This window comes from Mus pahari, chromosome 18, assembly GCF_900095145.1.
Source record: "Mus pahari chromosome 18, PAHARI_EIJ_v1.1, whole genome shotgun sequence".
NCBI lineage: Eukaryota > Metazoa > Chordata > Mammalia > Rodentia > Muridae > Mus > Mus pahari.
Window position 1 is genome coordinate 12,222,842 of NC_034607.1, and position 26,661 is coordinate 12,249,502.

At 45.1% G+C, this 26,661-nt stretch overlaps 1 protein-coding gene across 2 annotated transcripts in view; it reads right to left on the bottom strand.

Moving 5' to 3' along the window:
• Runx2 (RUNX family transcription factor 2) overlaps positions 1-26,661 on the bottom strand; it is a 210,163-nt gene that overhangs the window by 9,665 nt on the left and 173,837 nt on the right. For both annotated transcript variants that reach the window (XM_021217616.1, XM_021217617.2), the window contains one exon: positions 22,391-22,552. In XM_021217616.1, the coding sequence (XP_021073275.1) occupies positions 22,391-22,552 (162 nt within the window). The remainder of the gene's footprint in view (positions 1-22,390; positions 22,553-26,661) is intronic.

Here is a 26,661-nt window from a genome sequence, read left to right on the forward strand (position 1 = left end):
GTGTGTGTGTGTGTGTGTGTGTGTGTGTGTGTGTGTATGCACGTTTCCAAGCAGAGGCCAGAGACTGACTTTCAGTGTCTTCTTCAGTCACTCTCTACTTTGTTTTTGAGACAGGGTCTCTCTCTAACCGGAGCTTATCAATTCAGCTGGGTGGGTGGAGGGACCCACCTGTTTCTACCCACCCTGAGCTGACTTTTATGTGGGTAAGATCTGAACCCACATCCTCATGCTTCAAAGGCAGGACTTTTCCAAGTGACTCTTCCCATCCTGTCCTTTCTTTAGCTCCTCTACAAGCAAGTGCTTCAAGAAAACTGCTGGGCAAATGGAGAGCAGTTTGGTCTCCAGAAGTCATAATCCAAGAATCAATTTTAGACTGCACATAAAATATTCCTCTGCATCTTCACACTGAGATTTTTAAAGGGATTTTCTATCAGTTGGCTCTGAACTGGTCCCTTCATACTAACCATGACTGAGCAGAACAACACTGGACCCCACTTCATCCCCTAATAATTAGAAAAACACACCTTTGGGAGAAGTACAGAAGACCATGCTAAAGGAAACATCAGAAATAAAGCCAATATTTAAGACAATGAAATGACTAACAAGTTCTGTAGTTTTACACACACACACACACACACACACACACACACACACACACACACACGGTACCTCAAATCTCCAGTATAAATATTTGTTTTCAATGTTGTAATAATCTGTGCTTTCCACAGCGTTCGTTACTCACAAAATCAGACAGACCAGCTGATCCTAAGGCTAGGAAAGTCTGTCACACTGGAGGATGGAGAGCAGGCAAGAGCAGGGGACCAAGAGCAGGGGACCCTAGCAATCTCGAGAAACAGCAACTACTCCTTAAACCCACCCCGGTTTTAAGGATATTGCTGGAATATACTTCCACTCTGTGAAAGGGAAAGGGGACAGACGGTAAAAGATGTGTGAGCTTGTGTGTATGTATCCAGGGACCCAGAGCAAAGAAGAAGGAGCCAAAGGCTGTGCGGGTGGAAGAGAGAACCGGGGAGAGGGGGAACGATCTTGCTAGGCCTTGATTAGGAACATTTTAAAGGAAGGGTGGATAGTCTTTGAAACCAGATCCGCTACAGGAAGGAGGCCAGCACCCAGGACACCCTGTCTTTCAGAAGGGGCCACCCACGGTGCCGCGAGTCATATGACTGCTCTGTCACATCCTGAAGCCATTTCCAGCCCATGCACACGTCTGTGCTCCCATTTAGAGAGGATGGGATATATTGGGAACACACATATGGAAACACTTTCAGAGAATCAGTTTCCATGAAATTCATAATGAGCCAAGTGGCTTCAGATGTGGCTGCGTTCCTCCGATTAGCCAGGAAAAAAAAAAAAAAAAGAGGAGGGGAAAAAGGAGGGAAAAGGGGGCAAATCCACCCTTTCAGACCCTATTTCAGTTTCAGAAAAATTAAAAACCACTAATGAGTTATGGCTATGAAAATATGGAACCAGGATTAAAACGGGAGAAACTACGAAAAACGAGGCAAAGAGATTGGGAAGCAGTAGTCTTTCCCCCTAAAAATAACAGCTTCTATATCGTAATCTTATTTTGAATCTGGGGCGGCTTTCCTGTGATGGTATCTACCCGGAGCAGCGTAATTAATTTTCTGACATCCTGGCAGAAAGCAGTGAAGTGCGCATGCGCACACGAGGGAGCACAGGGAGGCAGGGAGCAGGGGCGGGAGGCAGAGGCTACAAGAGCAACTCTTACTTGATGGCATATGTGGTCAATTAAGATTATTTTAAAAATTACAACTAAATGATAAATTGTTCCTAAGAAATTCTTTTTCTCTTTCTTTCTTTCCTTCTTTCTTCCTTCCTTTCTTATTTTTATTTTTAAAGCTAGAATACAGAAAAGGCAGCCTGGTACTTTGTCACAACTTGAGCTAGTGGTAACTTGGACTGTATTAAAAGTAGAAATTTGGTTGACATCTTACATATGAGACACCAAAGCTTAGCTGACAGGAAGCCATGGAACAGAAGAAAACAGCAAGTGGAAAGACTCCTCACAGGACAGACAGATGAGTGATATTAGTAGCTTAAAATATCTTATATTAAAACAGACAAAACCTTCACATGATTTTTTTTTCTTAGATAAAACATGAGATTTGAAAATACTCTCCTCAGGGGTAACTATGGGTGCCAGTGGGCTGGACCCCAGCGTGGGGAAGGAGTCCTGTGTTTTTGTTTGCCCTTTGGGGTATTGCAGTAGAAAACTGAGCAGCATTTCCTTCATGCCCGGGGGCAAGCCCAAACCCACGCTACAGGAATGCTTCAACCTGCCATTTCTGCCCGATGGGCCGGGAACCAGACCTGGTGACTGCTTAACCAACCAGGCTCTGCTTTCCCTCAACCATATCTGAGATCCTCTAAGTGATCTGGTATTTACAGCATCCCACCACGTGTGAGCGGAGACTGGCTTAAAGGGAAGAGTGGCCAACCTGGCAGCTGAGGCCGCGCTACCACAGCTCTGGTCAGCAGGCAGGATGACCTCCATAAACACCCTTGCTACTTACATTATAAGTAGATCTTCCACAAAGGAGACTGCGTTACCAACCCCATCTTCTGAATGACAAACTCAAAGCTCAAAGAAGTGATTCCCGTAAGGTTACAGCCGAGCAGATGACTACACAGCGACCCTGGCCCTAGAACCGCATGTCCCTTCTGCCACCATCTCTGCTAGGGTACGCTCTCCAGTCAACTCCGATGAAGACAGTCTAGCTAAGGCTGATGGTAACACAGACGGCGGCTGTGGGGATGGAGCTGAGATAGGGCATGGTGAACTGGTGTCTGCCCCCTCTTGCTATAAATGACCCTGCTCTTGAATTTGGATATTGGCAATATCACTGATGCCCCGTGCGGGCCTAAGTAAATCACATTTTATATTCCTTAGGTTCCCTGGCTCCTGCCGCAGGAAAACAGTGAGAACACACAGCCAACAGTGGCCATTTCTTCTTCTTACCTCTGTTACTGAATATCAGGAGCAAGCTAGAAAACCCATGGTTCCAGACTCTGAATGCTCAAGTTCCTGGTTGACCGCACACACTCAGCCCAAGGGTCCAACCTGAGTCTTCTCTAAAAGACTCTGCCTGGGAAGAGAGGCATGTGACACCGGAAAAGGAGGCTAAGCTCTACTGTCCTCTAATACACAGACTGTATTTTTTTAGATAAGAGTTTGGCATTTGTCCTATAATGTGGCCCCTCTATATCAAAGCCCAACCCAGCCTCAGACTAGCCCTCTGGGGTGGTTTGAATGAGATGTCTCTACCCCGTGGGCCCACAATTCTTAAGCATTTGAATAATTGATCCCCAGTTGCTGGTGCTGTTTTGGGAGGCTTAGGAGGTGTAGCCTTGTGGAAGAAAGTGTGTCAGTGGTGACAGACCTTGAGGTTTCAAAAGCCCCTTGCCGTTCCCTGTTGGCTCTGTCTCCGTCTGTGGTCTGAGATGTGGGCTCTCAGCTTCCAACTCCAGCTGCCATGTCTGCTACCTGCTGTCCCTGACAGAATGGACCATAACCCTTGGGAACCATAAGCTCCCAATAAACTCTTCCTTTTATAAGTTGCCTTGGTCATGGTGTTTTACCACTGCCCTAGAAACATAACTAAAACATCTTCCAACAAATCTCACACTGATCCACAAGACAAGCCAGGGGAAAGAGTTGGTTCCAGATGGCAGATAGCTCCAAGACGGAATCATGCCAAATCCAACCTATGGTTCTCCGAGATAGACTAAGAGGGCTTAGTATGGTGATGAGCCAATGTAGACCCTGGGGCATTCTGTACAGTCCAAACTGCCCAAGACCCCAAACCTAGACCCTAAACCAGATGACCACCTGACTTGCTTTCTCATTGGTGGTTTGTGTGCTCCAGGTCAACCCAGGTCCCTTCCCCTTTCTGTTACCCACACCTCCCCACTTCCTTTGCCCTGGTTCCCATTCCTTCCCCATTTGCCTCCCTCCCTCCATACTGGGAATTGAACCTGGAGCCTTCTACATGCTAGGTACGCACTCTACCACTGGGAGAACTATTCCTAGCCCTCTTTACTTTATATTTTGAGACAGGGTCTCCGTCACTCACCCTGTAGACCTTCAACTAATTCTGCAGCTTTCTGAGGGAACTGAATTTTATTCTCCTGAGGGACTCCTCCAGGCCTCTGCCTGCTGGGTAGTTAGGATCACAAGGTCATGGGGTCCAAATCTGCCTTGGTTTTTGCTTTCTCTTCTCCTCCCCTTGAACCCTTCTCTCCCCTTGAAATTGCAAACAACCTCCAAAGCTGCCCTCACAATCCCTTCCTACTGGGGATTTTCCTCCTCCAACCCATGGGCCCTAGAGCAATCTCACCTGCTGCTCTTCTTGGGGATTCCACTTGTACCCTGCATGGGTTTGCAAAGGGACAAAAATCACCCTGCCACCTTTACTGCCCTAAGTTCTTTTGGAATCAAAACCCTGTCCTGCTTCCTTTGAATACCTCTCGGAGACATAGATGAAAGATATCACACGCGTGCTCAAGGCGAGGGTAAAGGCATGGCATTACAACTGTCAATTATACAATTATAACTTGTCTTTGGGACAATTTGTGTGTTCCTTCTGATTTGTGCCTATATAACCAGCTGCCTTTCCTGTAATACTATACCTATATGAATCTGAGCACACAGAACTCACCTGAGTTATCCCCATACCCATGGAACTCCTGCACTCCCCATCACCGAGTTCCACAGGGCATCTCTTGCTATAACCCCTGCCCTGCCTTGCTCCCTTATCCTATGGACAACACATCCTTTAACTTCAATCCCAAGAAACAATCAGGTCTCACACAGACACTGCCTCTCAATAGTTATAATTACATTTAAATATGGAATCGAACTGTGATGGCTTCTATATGCTTGGCTCACAGAGTGACGCTTTTAGTGGTCTTGTTGGAGTAGGTATGTCACTGTGAGAGTGGGCTTTGTCCTAGCTGCCTGGAAGTCAGTCTTTTTCTAACAACCTTCAGATGAAGATATAGAACTCTCAGCCTGCCTGGAGGCTGCCATGCTCCTGCCTTGATGATACTGGACTAAACCTCCGAACCTGTAAGCCAGCCCCAATTAAATGTTGTCTTTATAAGAGTTGCCTTGGTCATGGTGTCTGTTCACAGCAGTAAAATCCTAAGACACTCACATTCACCCATTTTGAAACTTTCACTGTTTTTTACAAACACCTGGCACAATGTTCACAAAGTCTCTGTGAGGCAGGCGTAGCAGGCAGCAATCACAGTGAGCTTTTGTCAAGAAAGGAAGCTACCCTCCACCCCCACGACCCAGCTAGTTATTGGTGGGGCATAAACGAAATTGTGTCCCCTCTGCACACTGGGCTTGCCTTTTTGGTACCTAGTACTTGTGTGCAAATAGAATCCTGACAGGAGACCACATAAAATTCCTTTCAAAACGACTGTCTACATTTGCTTCCTATTTTCGTGATAAACACTATGTGCAAAAGCCACTTGGAGAGAAAAGGGTGTACTTCACCTTAGGGGTTAAGCTCTATCACTGAGAGAAGTCAGAGCAGGAACTCAAAGCTAAAACCTGGGAGTGGGAACTGAGGCAGAGGCTGATGGAGGGATGCTGCTTGCTTTCCTTAGCTCATTAGTCTGCTTTCTTCTATCATCCAGGACCACCTGCTCAGGGGTGGCACCGCCCACAGTGAACTGGAACCTTCTGAATCAACCATTCATCAATAGTACTCTTGCAGTCTTGCCTGACAGGCCAATCCAATGGAGGCGTATTCTCGATGCAGGTTTTTATTCCCAGGTGAAATAAAAACCTCGTATCAAGTGGATGAAAAGCTAGCTAGAACATCAGGGAATAACTTAACCAGGCATGGTAGCATATCCCTGTAGCCCAACACTCAGGCAGCTGAGGCAGGAGAGAGCAAACTCAAGACCAGTCTGGGCTATTCCACTAGACACCCTGTCTCGAACAATGAAAGAAAACAAAACCCAAGAAGGGATCAGTTAATTTTTATCCATGAGAGCTGCTCTGCTTTCTCAAGTGGCTGCTCAGATCCAATGTCATCAGAAACCAAAGTCTCACCTCTACTTAACGGAAACTCTGACTTAGTCTGAAAGGATTCCTTTCTCTTTGTTACTGAGATTTAGCCTAAAACCAGGGACAAGTGGCTCAGCTCGGCTCGGCTCGGCTCGGCTCCGGACTACTGTAAGACAAAGCTCCTTATGTAACTTCGGAAGCTGAGTATGACGTTCCTGCACTCGTTCCTCCGACATCTCAAAGGCTTTCCACTCAAGGCCTGCACACAGAATTAACTCAAAACTTCTGCAAGGAAAACGTCCCTTTTAGAGTTTGATTTGGCATCCATTTCAAAGAACTGTTTGTATATTTTAGAATATGGAGACTTTTCCTTTGATTGAAACCTCTCTTTTAACAATGGACAAGAGACGTTTTCCCCCTCTGAATGACTTAAACAAAAACAAACACATCCTAGTTACATAGACCCTTGTTCTCAGAGCAGCATTTTTTTTTTAAACGAGAAATCAAGCCCTACAGATTGTTAAGCATTTGGCAAAAGCCTCCAAAAAGCAAAACTCACATAGTGAAATTTTCCTTTTGTAGGAGATAAATAAACACTAGCACCAAGTGGGACTCTCCTTTCACTTTCTCTTTACTCCATAACACTCCAAAGTCTACATACGTGAGCAAGAGTGCACACGCACATGCACACACACACACACACACCTCCAGAGGGCTTCACTCAGTGTTTATTCTTGGTGCTATAGCAATAAACTCACCAGCTATGAACCACTTTCAGCATTAGTTTGTGGCTGCCCCTGATCCCTTGTGTGTCTTTGAGACATGGAACCCTCTGTTTCCCAAGGATAAATAGATACATCTAACTGTATACTAAGGTGCTACTTATTTTAATGAGGAGAAAAAAGTGCCTTGCTGTATTCCCGAGGGACTGTGGAATAAGAGACAAGTACAGTGTAAGCTAGTGTAGCTCTTCAAATAATGGACAGTCTCTCTGTGTCTGCTAAGATCAAAGCCCAAGTTTTATTTCTCTCAGGGTCAGAATATTGAACCCACACTAGCTATAGACCCAGATAGCTCCAGAGGGAAGATGCTGCCAAGCCACAGGGCAAAAAATCTGTGCCTGGGGCTAGCAGGACAGCTCAGTGGCTAAGAGTGCTTGCCTCTTATGTGTGAGGAGTTCAGATGCAAAACCTGGGTAAATGGACAGCTTATGGCCGTGTACAGACCTATAGTTCCAGTGCTGTGGGAGAGCGGAGACCAGAGGACTCCTTAGGTTTGTGGGCTGCCAGTTACCATAGCTCTAGGTTTAGTGAGAGACTCTGCCTCAAGGGAACAAGGCAGAGAGTGACAGAGCAGGACACTCAGTGTTCTCTTTGGGCCCCTGCAAGTGCACATATCCACACGCTTGTATTCACAGACTATACGCGCATTTTATGCCTTCACATAACTTCACGTCAGGATGGGAGAAGGCAAGAAGCAAGAAGAAGGATGGGTTAACTCTAGGTGGTGAGGTCTCTCTCTTCATTGGTCACCAGGGCTGTGTTCAGTAATGGGAAGAATGCCTAGGACGGAATGTGGGCTCTGGTCCTAGTCCTGTCTAAGTGAAGTATCAGAATGAAGAAGTCCCTGCCCCTCCTGGCCACGCAGATTCCTCAGTAAGAAAAGGTGAGAATTCACTCTACTACCCATCTGACAAGTGTGAGACTCGCCAATAAACTCCTAACAATTCTACCAAATGAGCCCACCGAGCTGGTCGAGAATGGTCCTCATTTACTGAGAAAAAGTATTACCGTTGCGGATGAGGTAATCAGTTAGCAACAGATTCACTGTGCAAAACAACACACAGGCTTTCTTGCTACAAAATAAAAGCATCTAATTATTTATCTGAGGGTGTAACACAGACCAAAAGAAAATGAGGACTGGGGATTGCATGAGTTCTGGGCATCCAAACTGACCTGTGGATGAGTTATGTTTTTTTGAAGCCTGCTCAGTTTGCCTGCCTCACTTCTAGGTAACTGTCCTCAACATGAATGGCTCCAAGTTGGGTTCTTCTAGGACAGTTTTATCTGACCCGTTATTATAAATCCTTTAGGAAGATTGTTTTCCCCCAAAATTTTAGCCCTGCATTCTGTACCTTACAATTTGAACTCTACCCTTATTAAACTGTGAGTAGGAAGACTTATACACTGGGTTCGTTTTGAAGAAACCAGAAGATAGCCAAGAGGAACCGAGAGATATAATGGATCTTCCTGAGGAGGGCACAGTCAATGCACAGCACACCACCTATGGCATAAGTCAGGGTTTTGCAGGTTCCAAGCCTACCTGTGAAACAGCAGCTCATAGATCTACAAGGGACGTGGGATAAGGCGCATCAGTAAAGACCCTGTCAAACTAGCACAAAGACCTGAGTTTGGGTCCCCAGGAGCCACCTCAAAGCCACGCAGTTTACCTAGAGTCACAATGCTAAAGGCATGTGGAGGGAGAGATGGGCAGCTCTCTGACGCTCATTGGCCAGCCAGCCTAGCCCAACCTGTGGGAGACCCCATTGCAAAAACTAAAGGTGAGAAAAGGGGCAGTGGTGGGCGGGGTGGGGTGGGGTGGGGTGGGGTGGGGGAAATAAAGAGGGAAATGGGGTGAAAATGAAAGTTATTACATTAATATATAAAACACAAGCAATAAAAAAATAAATGAATAAAAGTAAAGGTGAAAAGTGATTGTAAAAGCACCTGCTTTCAGCCCTGGGCCTCCATGCACAGTCTCATGCACAAAATGTACGTGTTCACACTAATAACCATACACAACACACACACACACACACACACACCTCTTAAAAGACAAAAATAAAAAAATAAGTCTACAAAGAGCGAAACATAACACACCTTCCGTTTCCTACCTCAAGGCACCTTTGATCTGTCCTTAACTTATTCCTTCTACAGTAACACAATGAGGGAGGGGCGGTACCATGCCTGATGGCCAGGAGGGGCTCACTAGGCAAGTCCAATGCCCACATTGGGAGGAGTGGAATTAGTACATCTTTTACACACCGTTATAAATCCTTTAGGAAGTTCTTTTTTCCCAAAACGTTAAGCCTACGTTCTATACCTTGCAGCTTGAATTTTAATCGTATTAAAATGTGAGTAAGCAAACGTCTAGACTGGGTTCACTTTGAAGAAATCAAAATGTAGCAAAAGATACAATGTTGTTCGCAAATGTGTAACTGCATCTTGGCTCCTGGGGGAGAAAACACCCTTCTGTCCAGTTGGTCACCCAGGCTGTGCGTTCTGCTGTTTGCTCTGGACGACTCTATCTGCTATCTGTTATTCTGGTTTGCCTCTGCCTTTCACTGATTTTTTTATTTTTAACTGTAGCCCTCTTTAATTGTCTTGGGTGGTTAGTTCTGAATGTCAGCCTGACCGGCTCTGCAGTTACCAAGGTGCAAACCTGTGGGCACATTTGTGAGAGAGTTTCTGGGTTGGGTTGAGATGGAGAGACCTGCCCTAACCGTGGGGTGGGGATGGGGGCTACCATTCCTTGTGCTGAACACTCCGTTCATCCCTCTGGTCCCTGACTGCAGAAGTCATGTGACCAGCTGCCTCCAGCTCCTCCCACCACACCTTCCGACTATGATGACGGAATCCTTCAGAGCTGTGAGCTAAAGTCAACCCTTCCTTGAGCTGCTTTCTTCAGACGCTTTTGTCAAAGCAAGGAGAAAGCAAGGCAAGTAGAGAGGGGAGGGGGGAGGAGAGAAACGGAGGGAAGGAGAGAGAGTGTGTGCCAAAGGACACAGGACAGTCTGTGGGAGTCCATTCTCTCCTTTCACTATATAGGACCTGGGAAGCAAAAGTAGACTGACATGCTGGGTCGCAAGCGCCTCGGCCACTAAGCCATTTTGCTGCCTTGAGGAAAACCTCTTTGCAGCCCAAAGAAGCTGAGGAGAGAGTCGAGCCAAGGGCAATGCCAACCCAAACCTTTCTTCTGTCATTTCAGCTTGTAGTTATATGATCCTGCCTAGAACAAGGTCCCAGGTCTTCTGAGGTCAAGGCCTTTCGACTGAGGATTTGTCCCCGACTTTTGTGGCCTCTGTCATCCACTCACGCCATCACTCACGCCATGGAGAGGCTCACTCCACTGAGGCTTCTCAATCGGACGATACCAGCTTAGGAGCCTGAATTCACTACTGGCTCCTCAGCCAAGGTTCTCCTCACTTCGTGGGCATGGCGGCCTATTCCCAGCATGCCTGTCTGGTGAGCAGTTGCAGAGCTGGCTTGGTCACACCCATGTGCTGACCTTGAAAGCAGTCAGGGGGACGGGATGCAAATCTATGAAAGTTCTGAAAACACATGACCTGCATTTTAGGAGGAAGAAAGCACGCAAAACCACTTCAGTCCCAGAATGCACCTTGTCCATTGATTTCTGCTGTGCCAAAATCTGGCTTTGCCACTGCTCTGGCCTAAAATGAGCTTGAGTGTCCTCACAGGTATGGGGTCCAGACTTTCACCGAGGGGTCTGGCTGCCCTGCACCAGATTTGGTCACCAAGCCATCTGACAATACAAAAGCTCCCAGAGTTTTTCTGCTTTGCTCATCAGGATCCCTTCTGTAAGTCGAATAGATTCAATGGATGAGTGAATTCATATTGGTAGTAACTTAGGTTAGGACATATTTTATAGGACTGGAGAGGTGACTCGGCAGTTAAGAGAGCGTGCAGCTCTTCCAGAGGTGGGCAGCTCACAACTGCCTGTAATTAGATCTACAAAGGGACTCAGAATCTCTGGTCTCTGCAGGACACCTGTACGCTGGAACGAACACACACACACACACACACACACACACACACACACACACATCACCGGTTTAACAAGAGCGCCGTTAGGATGCAAATCACGTTTTCTTTAACTGGGTCTGTAACTATACCTAATCAGTAGAGGCTTGTCCTCTGCTCTCACCTATTCTCCAAGAGTAATTTGTTCTTTCTTTTGACTGTCTTGTTGTCATTTTTGAGATCAGGGTCTTTGTTTCTCAAGCTGGCCTCAAATTCATGGACTCAAATGATCCTCCTGTCTCCTGCCTGGGTGGCTGAGGTTATAGAGAGGGGCTGTGGCCCGGGAGACCCAGCTGTTTCTGGATTTTAGTAACACTCATTCTTAAGAGAGCGAACACACGTTAGCCACATAATGTCATGCAAAAATAACAAAGTTAAGTCCCTTAATTAAGAAGAATTAAATTTTCCGTGTTCGGTTCTGACACACACACACCTCCGAGGCCCGACATTAGGCAGTGGTTCAGCTGGGATGGGTAGACAGAATCTGAATGCTGAACATTTTGGGTATTAATGCCCTCAGGAGCAAGCGAAATGCCAAAGCATAGCGTTCTTTGACATCTATTGGAACTTGTTAATGTTAACTGGGGTTTTCGGTGAATTACTACCCCTTGCCCTCATGAGGATTGCAGGCAGTGCATTTGGTTGGCTGTTGAGATGATTGCTACATCTTTCCCCTATGGAAAACCCACACCCCTGGCTCTAATTTGCACTCACCAACATCCAAAGCACGCTGGGATCTACCCAAGAAGATAGCTAGCTCCACAAATCCTGCTCACTCATGGGGGAAAACTTAGACCTGTGGAAACTCAGCAATCAGCCCAAGAACCCAGAGGCACACAAAAGACAGTTCCTCACACCCCAGCCATGTCCTGTGCCCAGCACACTCCCAGTGATGCTATGGTCGGTCAGGGGCTGTGTCATGGTCCATGTGCCTGCTCTATGGAAAAACGGCTTTCCTGACAAACCACGTCAACACTATTTGATTGACCAACTGGTACTTACTCAGTATTGGGTCTGATGCCCCTTTGGGGGAGGCACTACCCTATGCAAAGACTTCAACTGCTTATTAAAAAGGCCCGGGGAAGTCTTATTAACCCTTCAGGGGATTCTTTGGCAATTTCCAAGGTCAGGGAACTTTAACTTTCTCAGTTAAATGCCTAAAGGCCCAAGCTTTCCTCTTTAGAATCATGTAGTCAGTTCTCCATGAGCCTTTAACCCATGATGATTACACAGTGTTCTCCTAAAGTACAGACAGGGACCTTAAGGGCTGATTTCTTAAACGATGATGAGCACAACACTATTATTAATTTTTTTTCTTAAGTCTGTTTTTATTTCTTCACAGTTATTTATTTAGAAGGGGTTCTTCTTAATCATGCATGGATTTACTGTGGCCACATCCATGTGCTGATTATTCATCATGACTCCACACCCTCCTTGGCACAGGGCGGGATGTGTTCAGAACCATCATTTTGGTTGTTATTATTCCATCAACTGTAGCATTATTACTAATTACACAGACAGCTGGAACCATGACCACTTTGGCTGGAGAGAGCTTGAAGCATGGAGACCAGCTGCGCAGGACCACTGTTCATCAGAAGTCAGATCTCAGAGAAGCAGCAGGCAATGCCAAGAGCATGGGACTTTAACGTCACCATTCTACCTAGAATGCAGGACCCTGGTTTGTATTTATTAACATGACAAGTGACACACCTCTTGTTCTAAGTAGCTCTTGACAATGGGACACAAGCTAGGGTCACCTGGAAGAAAGAACCACAACTAAGCCACTGCCTCCTTTGGATTAATCCATTTGCAAGTCTGCGGGTCATTGTCTTTGTTAATGATTGGTATGGGAGGACCAGCCCACTGTGGGTGGTGTCATCCCTAGGCTGATGGCCTAAGATACCTAAGAAAGCAGGCTGAGCAGGCCATGAGAAACAGGCCAGTGAGTAGCACCCCTCCCACCACAGTCTCTGCCTCAGTTCATGCCTTGGTTTCTCTCAGTGATACACTGTTACCTGGAAGTATAAAGTGAAATAAACACTTTCCTCCCCAAGTTGTTTTTGGTCATGGTGCTTACCACAGCAACAGAAAGCAAACTCAGGTACATGTCATGAATACTTGCATGTCTGTCTATTCTAACTGCAGTGAGTTACAAACATACGGGCTCACGCATGTTAAAGCATAGTTCAAACTGTCTTGTTTCACTGAATTAAGGGAAGCCTGCTGATTCCACACTGTATCTCATTCTGGAACATATATGTACTTATAGACTATGACATTCAGGTAAATGACAACAGTCATTCATCGCCCCTGGGACCCCACCTCTAAAGGCATTAACTAGTCTCAAGTAACTCTCAGCATACTGAGCCCCTAGGCTTACAGCACTGTCTATTGGGCAGGCTTTCCGGCTGAAGGCAAGGGCTTCCCATGGGCATATATGCAAGCAAGCAGGGTGTGGAACTAGGAGTTACAGAGAGATAGAAAAGGATTATGGAACCTAGTGTGAGGCCTAGGGGAGCTTTCAATCTAGCAAGAGTTACAGAGAGGTATCAGGGACTTAAAAGCCTAGTCCCTGGGCCCACAGGAGCTTTCAATCTAGCTAAGGAAAGACAAGATTTCATACATTCCTGTTAGATATTTTAAAAATTGTTATGAAGCCAAATATAATATAGGCAGCTTCTTAAGTTGCAAATATAAAGTTGTTGAAGCAATTCAGAATAAAAGGAGGCTCTTTTATTAAGAAAAAAATATCTGATGTGTTTTGTAATTCCCTAAGGCATTGGCTTTAAGTTGACTACAAGTTAATAGAGCAGAAGAGAGGTGCAGGAGGTCCCTGCTCACTAAGACTCCAAGCACCTGTGGTTTCTGCTGGCCTGTCCTGGGCTGCATCATAGCACGACTGTGATCTAGCTCCTAGCTGGCCATGTCACGTCTGCTAGACGAGATGAGACAGGTGACGTCTTTCTAACAGAGAGACGCTGCTGCCTACGTATGCCATTCCTTGCCTGCCTTGGAGCATTTCAAGAACATGAGAGCCACTTATTGAGTTGACTGGACATAACTGAAGGAAGACATCCAACCCAAGAAAGAATGTAAAGGGTTAACGACACACAGGGTGCAGCTTAACCCTCAGACGTTCTTTGCAGGTGGAAAACACCTAATTTAAACAAATGGCCATTGCAGCTGGCAAGCAGGAAGGGTGAAGATAAAGACGGAGTTGGACTCTTTGAGTACCAGGCACGAAGAAGGACAACAGTAGCACCCCCAGGGGTCACTGACTGGGACCACAGGGTGAAATGAAACCTACGTGAAAAAAACCTCAGGAAATTTGGCGCCAGGAAGAGTGAGGTTTCATGAGAAATGACAGTTGTCAAGGAGAGATCGTTAGCTCTGTTCTGGAAGAACGGCTTCTCCTTCCATTTACCACAGAGTTCATGTAACGTCCGTCATTTTCTCAGAAAAGCCCCTGACACTTTATTGCATGATGGTTGTAATTAATGTCAGGCTCAAAATTAGAAATCAAAAAAATTCTATTTGATCCTTCGGTTTCAAGTTGGACCTAGAGTATGTTTTGGCATGATTACTAACTGTTAGCAGAAAGTTCTGGAAACAGATGGAGTCTTGATATGTGCTCTAAATATGAAACACATTGCAAAAGGAGCTGGAGATAAAAATATATACTGCTTATGCACACTTTGGCCGTGTCATTTCCTGTCCTTATCAACAAGAAAAGTCTCTCTAAGTTTTGTCCTTTTGTTGTTCCAGGTGAACAAAATAACCCCACCACCACACACTTTTTGTTTAATTAAGCACATTAATTTATTTGTGTGTGTGTGTGTGTGTGTGTGTGTGTGTGTGTGTGTGTGTGTGTGCATGTATCTGTCTGTCTGTCTGCCTGCCTGCCTGTCCTCATGACCTCCCCACCCCCAAATACCTGATGACATAAATGTGGAGTTCAGAGGACAACTTACAGGGGTCAGTTCTCCCTTCAAGTCCATGGGTTGTCAGGTTTGGTGACAAGTGCCATTACTCTCTGAGCTATCACAGAGCCCTTCCTGTCTTTATTTGTTTCCTCTATCTTCTTTCGTGCGCACCCTTGTTTCCTTGTACTATACTGAGCACCAGTCACATGCCAGGCTACAATATCGCAGGCTACAATGATCCAAGAACATGTACAACATAGCCATGGTCCTTGAAAAGCTTGTCTTTGCGTGAAGAGAAAGCCATATGTCACGTAACGCCAGAGTTGACTGAAAACAAGCATGCATGCAGCTTCCCTGTTCGTTTTCTAGAAGCAGCAGAGATGAACCACTGTTTCCTCAGAAGCTGGTAAGCATGCAATATATTATCTTCCCAGAAAGATATGGAAACTGCAGAGGCACCGACAGAGTTCAGAGACAGTAGAGGGGGCAGTGGAGATAAGAGAACATTTGCTAAGAGGAAAATGCTGGCTGGAGATGAGAGGCCTGTGAGAAAGCCACAGGCCCTGCACCCAGCTCTGAGAGCCCTGGCAGAGAGTGGAAAGCAGCAGTGGGTTCTTAGGAATGCCAGGTATCTGAGAGAGAGGGAGGAAACTCCTCTACCTAGGAGCAGCAAATACAGTCTATCAGCACATAATGGACCATGATTTTTGAGGAAATCTCTTCTGTGTTTGCATCCATATGAACAGTCTGTCTATGGGCCAAATTAAGAAGAGGGCCCATGGTGTGTGTGTGTGTGTATGTGTGTGTGTGTGTGTGTGTGTTTGTGTGTGTGTGTATGTGTGTGTAAAGATTTTCTAACAAAAAATGTCATGAACAGAGTCTATGGCAAAAGAGGATCAGGAGGTGCAGAAAGAGAATATATGTTTTAAATGTATATATAGCATTCTCCCACCATATATATTTTTAATCCCAATTATTTCAAAAAGTTCAAAACCATAGAAACAGTAAAGACATCTATGTTTTCTAGGGTCTTGTAAGGAGGAAGTCGGAGTGCTATTAGGTGGTATGAAGGGCAGAGTAGGGTAGGGAGCCTAGCCTATATTATTTTGTAATGGGAGATACACTGTATTATAGGATTGGCAAGGCCCACAGGACTGTGCAATGCCAAGTGTGAACCCTAAGGTAGACTGTGTGCTCAATGTCATAACAGTAGATCAACATTCAGCTGTAATGATGCAAGACATAAATGACAGGAGTCAATGGGTGGTGACTGAAGGATATGCAAGCTCTATGTTCTACTTAGTCTTCCTGTAGTAAGGTAAAACTGCTATGAAGCACAAATATTCATTTAAAATCATACATATGTGATATACATATATACATACACACACACATATCAGCATTTTCTATTCTTTCATAAGTAATAATGCAACTTGGTTTTCTCCCTGACATTTATTCGTTAAGTCCTGATGTTGCCTTACTCCTTGTAAAATTCTGAGACACACAGATGAACAATGTTGAGTCACTTCATTCCATGGAGCCACTGAGGCACAATAAGCCAAGGGACACAGATGAGAACGGCAGAAAGACTCCTAGTGACACTGAAACTAAAATCAGGTTTTCCTCAGCTAAACTGTTCGCATGTTCTTCCAGGATCACAGCAGCGGCTGTGTCCTGAGAAAATCAGTACGTCTGGTGACAGCGGTCACACACTCCTGAGAGCAGGCTGCATCAAACCATACAGGAAAATGTGTGACCATTTTCTGTCTCTGCATAAGCATGAACCCTTTCTCTAACAGATCTTTGCCCTACGTGTGGGTGGTTGTACATGTCTCAGAGGTAAATTCCACCCCCACCCTGCCCCAGCAACAACTGACAAGATCTATGTATTTAAAAAAAATCAGAGTCAAAACCACACACACACACACACACACACACACACACACACACACACAGGTTACACTGAGCTGGGGTACCCAAGGCTAACTACAAATAACTGCAATTAGTCATGCAAACAGGCTTAGTCAGCCTTACGCCTGCGCCAACATTCTCCGATGGACAGGGTAGGACTGGAAACCATGTCTTTGTTCCCAGTCCTAGAGTAAATTGAGGTTCAAGTGGGATTAAAACACCATCTGCTCTTGTCGGAAGACAGACTATTTTTAGGGAAAGCAAGATGAACTCTGACCTACAAATTTGAAAATGCTCAGGTCAATCACCATTGATATGAGGAGAGGAATATGGGACATGCCATTGTTAACACATGGGGCTTGCCTTTGTTTAGGGTCCATTAAATTTAATAACTTCCCCCTTTATGGCTTTAAACAGAGACCCTCTACAAAATAAGAGCGGCTCTCGCAAAACTTAATTGCTTGCCGGTGGCTGCTGTGGCAGAGGTGTGTTTACCAAACAGGTTCTTAACATAGAAGGAGGTCCACAGAAACGAATGGAGGAACTCTAGCTTTTTATTAAGGTTGTTTCAACTTTCTGGTTTATTAGTATTAACTGCAAGAGCTTTCTTTTTCTTTTCTCCAAGAGTGAGGCACTGCTCCCTCTTGGGCATGGAGAAGTCAGTCCTCCCCTGGATGGGCCACACTACTGGAGTTATTGATTTTAAAATCTGGACTCCGGAGACTTGACAGGGACTGGTACATAAGGAGCATCTTTTAAATGAGCTCCATCAAATACCACTGGGTTTTAAATTACGTGGGCTGATCCTCCTGGCACATCTCAAGTGATCACATGGTTCCCCAACTCCCCGCTGGCAATTTCTCTATCTTGTGGTATTGACACAATCATCGTCAGTGACTTTTTTTTTTTTTAAGTGGACTAATGTCAACTCTGCTGAGTTTGGGAAATGTCAACTGGGAGCCCTTAAGATGGAAAGCTCTTCAACAGCCTTGTGAAGCTGAGCTAAATTGCTTCTGATACTAAGATATTTAAAGAGAAGATTCAAGGCTGGTTGCTTATTGGGNGGGGGGGGGGGGAGAAACTTTCAGGGAAAAAAAAAAAGCATGAACACCATGAAAATGTTCTCGGTGTAACTCCCGGTGACCTCTTCTAAAGTAGCCAAGGCAGACACCATCTATGATTCTTCCCTGTGTGTCCAGTGCGTGTCATTAATGGGACCTCCAGAGAGCAGAGAAGACCATGTGAAAGAGGTCTCAGGAAGTGCCTGTACCTTCCCTTCCACCTCTGAATCACAGAGGAGGCGGTCAGATGGGACGGAGGGACGGAGGGAGGGGAAAGAGCCAGCTGAAGTAGGAAGGACCTGTAGATTCTGAGATAGGAAGAGAACAGGGTTTGCCCACTGGACTCAAAAGTGGAGAATCAGTCCTAAGGAATCTTTCTTCTTCCAGTGGCAGGATTAGTACACGGAACACAGTTTGAAGGTCAATAATTATCTACAGAGTATTCTTTAATGACCTCCAGAAAACTAATTATAATCATTATGTGAAGCCACACAAGTGCCCGGGTGACAGACAGCACTGTCACAGTGGTAAAGCCCTGGTACAGCTTGGGTTCATGACAAGATGAGGTGAGGTCACCTTTAGAGCCACCTGGGGTCAGGGTGTTCCCACGCTTAGTTTACTATAGAAGGTCTTACTTGTTGTAATATAGATGGTGAGCTAAGAAGCCTAGGGTGGTCAGGGCTGCTTCTGCACTGCGATATCACAAGGCTGGTGTCTGTCTGATAAGCTGAACTTGACTTTTATAATTGAACTGAGTATGCTCCAAAGTCATTCCAACAAAGAAGGACCCCTTTGTCAGCTAGATGACGATCGAATAGTGTTTGTCTTACAAGCCTGTAAGCGACTCTTGTTTTTACCATTTAAGGCTGCCTGAGAGAAAGTGGAAACGCCCTGGTTTTTTTTTTTTTTTTTTTTTTTTTTTTTTTTTTTAATGTGCCTATGAACATCAAGACTTCTAGCAGTATGGCTTTCTCTGTAACGAACTGGGGAGCACAGGTAGCAGGCCTCCCTCCATCATTTTAGTAGACCTTGTTATGTTCCTGCCTCGCTTCCAGAAAGAAAACGATAGGAAATAGACAGAGCATACTACGGACATAATTCTTCAGGTTCTAGAACTGAATCCACACTGGAGAAGTCAGAGGCATGGGCACACAGAAAAGGAAGAACTCCGCTCCCCTACTGCTCTTCAAGCACATCATTCAGGGTATCTCTTTTGAATAGCATCTTAGGGTGAACTGCAATTTCTTTAGAAACTCACCTTTCTAATTGTTTCTATTCTCGGAACAGAACCCTTCCACCCCTAGAAAATACAACCTAAGATTTTTGATTTATTACATAATTAATTTTTTCTTGATACTTTAGTGGCTTTTTGTGAAGTTTAACTGAGTTTAACTCTGTAAACATTCATTGTAAATCTAAATAACAATAATGTGAATACTTTAGTAATGCTATGTGCTATGTATTTTATGAAGTGATTTTTTTTAACTTCATAAAAGTGTTAACTCATTTAAATATTGAAATATTCTAAATCACTCTTTTGGTCTTAAATATATTCTGGGGGGGGGATTCATTTTTATTAAGCAAATAATCTCCTTTAAAAAGTTTAGGTTCCTATTTATTACATTGACTTAACCCAGGCCTTGCCTGCAAATGACATACAGATATACAACTTTAAGAACAATTTATCTTTGGTATATCAACTATAATGTCACATGCTGTGTGTCAGGTCTGTTCTGAATATTGTACACTTTCCCAGTAATTAATAAAGTTTTGTAAACCTAAGTTGGGTCACCCAGCGTCATCGGCATGTATTTTTGTGTATCCCTTTGGATGGGGAGATGTGGCCTAAAAGCATCGTGAAGATGGCCACGAGACTTCTTGGGTTATGGTGATGGAGGTTAGCATTTGGGCTGTCCATGTTAGAGGCAAATGGTAACTGTCCATGTTAGAGGCAGACCAGAGGACCGGGCAAGGTACACATAGATTACATCCAAAGTATTTTATTTTCTAGAGAGAAAGAGAGAGAAACCTTCAAGTCTCACTTGTAGGAAGAAGGTCAGTCTCACGTACCTTGAGGATGGATGGCTTTATATACTGAGGTGAATAATGATAAAGTAGAAATTGTTGCAATTCGGCCCCTAGGGCCCTACAAAAGGACCATCTCTCCATTACCATCCCAAAGATGGGCCCTGGAGAGTGGACCACACACTGGCTCCTTGCAGTGTGATCTGAGTCCATCAGGTAGTGCTCCAGTTCAGGCACAGCCCCACAACCAGGAGCGAGGTCAGACGGTGGATGGAGGGTTCTCTCAGATCCTGACAGTCCACAGCTGCCTGTTCCTTCCTGTTTCCCCCCACGCTGACAGGAGGGATTTTCTGTTCTCTGTAATGTTTATACAGAACCTCCCACCTTGGCTCCGTGTTACTCCTTTACCAGTCACGACTCACTGAGATGCTCAGAGAGGAGGACAAAGCCGGACTGAACCGCCTTTTAAACCAGTATAAAGTGGGGGCACGTTCCTGCCTCTGGCTTGAGATCAATAAACAGCTGCATAGCCAGCCAGCTTCGCCTCCTACCTCCTTCTCTGTAGAACGAAAAGAGCTATAATGTCACTTCATGGAAATGCTTGAAATGACAAGAACAAAATAACTGGTTTGGTCCGCATCACATGTGTGAATGGCAAATCCTGATGCGGAGCCCAGTGGGTGTTCAGCTGTTCAAGGTTGTATACAGAGGTTTCCATGATGAATCTATATATGAACACACTTCGTTTGTATCTCTATAGCAAATATTGTCCTCTGGGACTCTCTTTCTTTTTAAGGATTTCTTTACTTTTATCTTCTGTGTATGTGTGATTGCCTGAGCACATGCATGTGTACCGTGTGTGCACCTGGCCTCCACGGAGATGAGAAGAGGCTACCAGATCCCCTGGAACTAGAGTTATTGGTGGTTTTGATCTGCCCAGTGTGTTAGGAGACAAACTTGTATCCCTTCAAAACAGCAGGTGCTCTTAATAGCTAAGCCATCTCTCCATCCCCACTGGAGAAAAAAAAATCTGCTTCAATTGCAAAGGGTTGGTCTGATGGAAGCCCAAAGGGACCCTCAACTCACACAAGTATTGCACAAGTCCAACGAGGAACTTTAACTCTACATAAAACCAATTCTTCATCTGAAATACAGTTGAAACAATCAAAACTAAGTCAACCCCAGCCCTGTGCATGCTTTCTAGCCCCCTGTGTGTCTTCTTCTTCCTCTCCTGTATCCCTGATTGATATCTTGCCTAAAGGAAATAGTGATTTCACTCGATAGAGGAAAACTACCCGTCTATACTATACTATCGTTGGCCCAGCTCCCAACAGATGTCATGTGATTCGTAAGCACAGCAGCAGTGGTCAATAAAATGTGATAACATGGTTATCCAGAGAACCTTCCAGCTCTCCCTCCACCGTCTCCCAACCCTACTCACCCCGGGGAGTCCATCTGCAGCAGAAAATGTGAAGGCACTGGGACCAGAGAGCCCTTTCCTGCTACTCCTTGAGAAACAAAACCTTCCCTCCTCCCAGCTTGAAAGAAACAAAGGAGAGTGGACTAATGGAAGCCTGCCGGCGGGGCTTCAGCTTGTCAGTGACGACTCGGCGGAGAGAGCAACGGCTCTGAGCTTTGCAGAGAACTGATAGAGAGAGAGAGAGATGGAAACAGAAACACAGAGAAAGAGAGAGAGAGAAAGAGAGAGAGAAAGGCATTAACCTGGCCAGGAGTCAAACAGGTGCTTGGGGCCCAAAGGCTGACATGAGACACAGTAGCTGTGTGGCCCTGTGGAGTCATGTCTGATTATTAATGATGGTGGGGTATACATCAAAGTGAGTGGAAGGATTGCTTTACTTATTGATGGGACTCATATGGTCGGGCAAGGGCTTCTCACTCTATGTGTCTGTCTGAAGTCTTCGCTGTAACTTTCTGGCCCCCTCTGCTAAATTCTACAGGATGGAGAAGAGGGTGGCCAGGTCATTTCACACATACACTTCCACTATGAGCCACAAGCTTTTTTTTTGGGGGGGGGGGTGGCAGTCTCTGGGTTGGTGGATTTGGGGAGGGGCTGCCACACAGAGTAACAGTGTGCCTTGCTTTTGAGCTGCTGCGTGCTGCCTTTCAAGGCTCCTCTGGGGCTCACAGTGCTGTGACTGACTAGGTCTCTCTCCTAAGTAGCCTAAGCTTGAAGGCAATCTCTCTTGGAACTAGCTACTGTGGAGCCCGGGCTATGGGAAGTGTCCTTTGGCTTACAAGCAGAGGAAGACCTAGCATGTGACCTTTGGGAGAAGATCCTAGCTGTAAGACAGCAACCCTCAAATACACAGTTCAGCAGGACGCTAACTGTGTAATACTAAAGGTTATCTTAAGAAACGTATGCCATCTCGGGCAGACTTTCATCTATTGAATTAAGACTATTCAAGCGTTTGACAGCCCCGTAAATGCAGACTGAGTACCTAGTGTCACTTGTCTCCGATAGACAGTGACTGTGAGCAGCATAGATAAGCCAGGCTTGGTCCATCACCAACCCCCCGCCCCCGCCCCTGTGCAGGGGTGGGCTTCTGGTGAAAGCTTGGTCTTTACCTGAAATACGCCTGGGCACGTCGGTGATGGCAGGGAGCCCGGTGCCCCGTGTGGAAGACAGCGGCGTGGTGGAGTGGATGGATGGGGATGTCATCTGGCTCAGATAGGAGGGGTAAGACTGGTCATAGGACCACGGTGGGGAAGATTGGGCCTGCCTGGGATCTGGGAAGGAAAAAAAAAAAAAGATGAAACACAAAACCTGTTCAGTATTCCAGCTACCGCAGCCTAAAAAACCATGCAGCCCAGACCTTAAGACACAGCACAGAAGAAAAAACGCGACTCTAAAATAAATAATAAGAAGAATAAATATCTCCCACGGCCTCTCCCTTGTAGGCCTCAAATAGCCCAGAGCTCTCTAGACTTGATGTCTCAATGAACATGACAAAATGTGTGTGTGTGTGTGTGTGTGTGTGTGTGTGTGTGTGTGTGTGTACGCGCACACACGCAGATAAGGCCCATTTGTCTCTCTTATGCGTAAATATTTCTATTTGGAAAGTCCAGTGGCCATTTAGAAAACAATCCACTTTGCTTATTTTCAAAAAGCAGAATTTATTTTATTTATTCTCTGTATTTTCGAAAATTCCTTCCCTGAACACATTTGTTAAGTTACATTTTTTTTCTGTCAACTAACTTGTATAATTTGCCAAAAGATGTAGACTGCGCCTTTAATTGTTGCTTATCTGGCTGCCATGTTTTGGGGGTGCTTCTTACTTCTTAGAGGCCCCGATTCTGGGCTTCCCCTGCAATGAGCTTTCTCTCTGGGAGTCAGTGGAATGGCGGTTTCTAATGGGGATGTCAAGGGGTAAGGATGGGGAAGAAAGCAGAGGAGGGGTAGCTCCCTCGCTGACTAGAAAAGAAGGAAGCGGGGTACATTATCTAATAATAAAGCTAAGCTTGTTTTAGAAATAACCTTTGAGAAAAGACAAAAGTCAATTTAAAAGTCAACTGTGATTGAATGCTGAAAAGCTATCCTGCCATCCAGGTTCAAGGCCAAGTACATGAGTTCCCGACAGCAAGACGATGGCCCTAATGTGGAGGACAGGAAAATGCTTTCACCCCACTGAAATATCTCTCTCTCCTCTCTCTCCTCTCTCTCCTCTCTCTCCTCTGACTTCTCTCTCTCTCTCTCCTCTCTCTCTCTCTCTCTCTCTCTCTCTCTCTCTCTCTCTCTCTCTCTCTCTTTCTCTCTCTCTCTCGTCATGTGTTTGACCTGTGGCTTACAGCTTCCTACAGTTGCTGATAATAAAAATAATGAGCAGAAAACTGATCAAGGTTAAATGCTGAGAGCTGACAGTGTTGTTGCCATATCTCTGCTGGGTTCTGAGACATGGAAGCCCAAAGCTTAGAAGTTTAATAAAAGGCCATCATCCATTTGTATAAGAAAAGAGAAGGCAATTGTACTGGCTAGTTTTGTGCCAACCTGACACAGCTGGAGTTATCACAGAGAAAGGAGCTTTAGTTGAGGAAATGTCTCCATGAGATCCAGTTGTAAGGCATTTTCTCAATTAGTGATAATAAGGGGGAAAGGCCCTTTGTGGGTGGTACCATCTCTGGGCAGGTAGTCTTGGGTTCTATAAGAGAGCAGGCTGAGCAAGCCAGGGGAAGCAAGCCAGTAAAGAACATCCCTCCATGGCTTCTGCATCAGCTCCTGCTTTCTGACCTGCTTGAGTTCCAGTCCTGCATCCTTTGGTGATCAAAAGCAGTATGGAAACATAAGCTGAATAAACCCTTTCCTCCCCAACTTGCTTCTTGGTCATGATGTTTGTGCAGGAATAGAAACCCTGACTAAGACAGCAATTTTTGTTTTGTTTTGTTTTTCCCCTTAGAGCCTATACCACCTGGTATTCCCAAGGGGTCGCCCAATCAAGTACTAACTAGGCCCAACCCTGCATAGCTTCCTGGATTAGGTGAAATTGGGTGTGTTCAGGGTGTTTGGGGCAGAGATAAGAAGGCAAACTTACTGCTAGTTCCAACATAAAGACTGTGTTTTAATCTTTCTCTAAAGTCCACTAACAGAATCATAAGCAAATTTCCCTTAATTGATTTTTAAATGTAAACTTAAAAGTTGTTTTGCTAACTTTAAACAGGAACAGAGTTGGCTTTTTATAGGGCAGTTGGTGTGTGTGCACATAGATGAGCTTTGGAATGTTTATAACTGGGTCCCCACTTGGCCTTGATCACACAGAGCCTGGGTTTCCTCATTCATAACGGGACTATTATAATAACCTGACCACGGGAATACGAGATTCCACGGAAAGCTATTTACGAGGAGATTACTACAACAGGAGACTTTCGGTGTATGTGCATGTGTGTGTGTGCTCGAGTGTATGTGCATGTGTGTGTGTGTGTGTGTGTGTGTGTGTGTGTGTGTGTGTGTGATGAGGGCAGGTGCCTGCAGGGGCCAGAAGTGGGTACTGGATCCCCTAGAGCTGGGATTGCCAGCAGTTGGAAGCCATCAATTGCCAGCTGGGAATTGAACACCCATACCCCTGAACATGCACTATATGACCCAATTCTCTAAGCCATCTCTGCAGCTCTCATTCTTACAGTCTTATCATAAGACAGAACTAACAAACAACAACAACAAAAAATACTCTTGATTGTTCATTCCATACTTAAAACACATCAGAGGTTTAGCATATTTGGAACAGGTATAAAACTCTCCATTGAATTGACTCTTATTTTTTGAAAATCAACAGCTTAATTTAAAAAAAAATATCTAAATAGCCAATTCAGATTTATTTCTCAAAATAAAAATGAATACATAATGAGACTCAGCTTTTTCCTGGGCTAGTTCCTCTTTTAAAGCCTCTAGGTTTTTTCTGTGCAGTTGAAGCTGTTGAGTTTCAGCTATTTCTTGTTTATTTGTTCAGTTTGGAAACAATTTATTTAAAGATTATCTAAATAGGACATACTTCCTTGAGTGGAAATAATTAAATTCATCTGGGTATTTATCTGATGTTTACTGACGTTAATAGATATGGGGGGACACCCCCAATTCAAGTTTAAGAAACATTTACCTGAGTTTGTGATTCAAGAAAAAGGCAGTACTATAATAACATAAACTTTCTTCAGAAGTCTAAAAGATATTTGATGATTAAAACTAATAAATTTCTATGCTCTAAAACTCCCAAGGTTGAGATTGTACAGATTGGCAGCATTTCAACTCCAAGTGACTGGTCCTTGTTATCCTCAGATACTGATATAACTCTTTGCCTTCCACCACGAATGTAAGTTGCTATTTAGAGAAATGGGAAACTATCTTCAGATGGGGAAGGGCTGGCTCCTTACAGAGCAGGAAAACTGACTCGTAAAGGCAAGGGGCTGGAGTCAAGCACATTCCCAACAGATGAAAGGGACAACCGACAACTGCCACACAGCTACAAGATGGGGGTCTGGATGAATACAAGGTAGGTTTGCAAAGTCTGGATTTAGCTGCGCCAGACAACTTCCTCAGCAAGCAGTTTGATCTGAGTGTGTCCAGTCCTCAGAGGCAGCTGTGAGTTAGTGGGATACTCCTCTCTGCCTAAACTGGACGAAATCACAACAAAACCCAAGGAATGGGAGTGGTGATTAAAATATCAAACAGGAACAATAGTCGGAGCTCTGAGAGTCTTCTAGAAGAGCCAGGGGAGGGACTGGGGAGACCAGGAGGGGACAGGGACTCTACAAGAGAACAACAGAGACAACTAACCTGGACCTTTGGGGGCTCTCAGAGACTAAACTACCATCTAAAAAGCATACATGGGCTGGGCCATTGCCCTCCTGAACATCTATAGCAAATATACAGCTTGGTCTTCATGGGGTGGGGGAAGGGGAGCGAACAACCCAAGTTGTTTCTGACTCTGTTGCCTGCCTGTGAATCCTGTTCTCTGTGGCTGGCCTCAGTGAGAGAGGATGTGCTTAGTCCTGCAGTGACTTGATGTGCCAAGGTGAGCTGGTACCCAGGGGGGCTGGGCGGGGGAGGAGGGGCTCTCCCTTCTCAGAGAGAAGAAGGGGAGGGACTATATGAGGGGGGAGACTGGGAAATAAACAGGCCTTCTAGTAAGACAATGTGCAGTAGAGGGTCAGCCTACTGCTTGGCTACATGACATCAGCTGCATAGCATGCTGAAGCGAAGATGGCCCAGTGGTTTATCTGTGAAATGGGAATAGTGATCCTGATTGGGTTTCAATGAGCATGACAGAAACCATGCCTGATCTGATAAGCTATCCGCCTTTCGTCGTACCTAGTTAGTAGCCAAAAGGTTCTGTCTGTGAAATGAATACAAT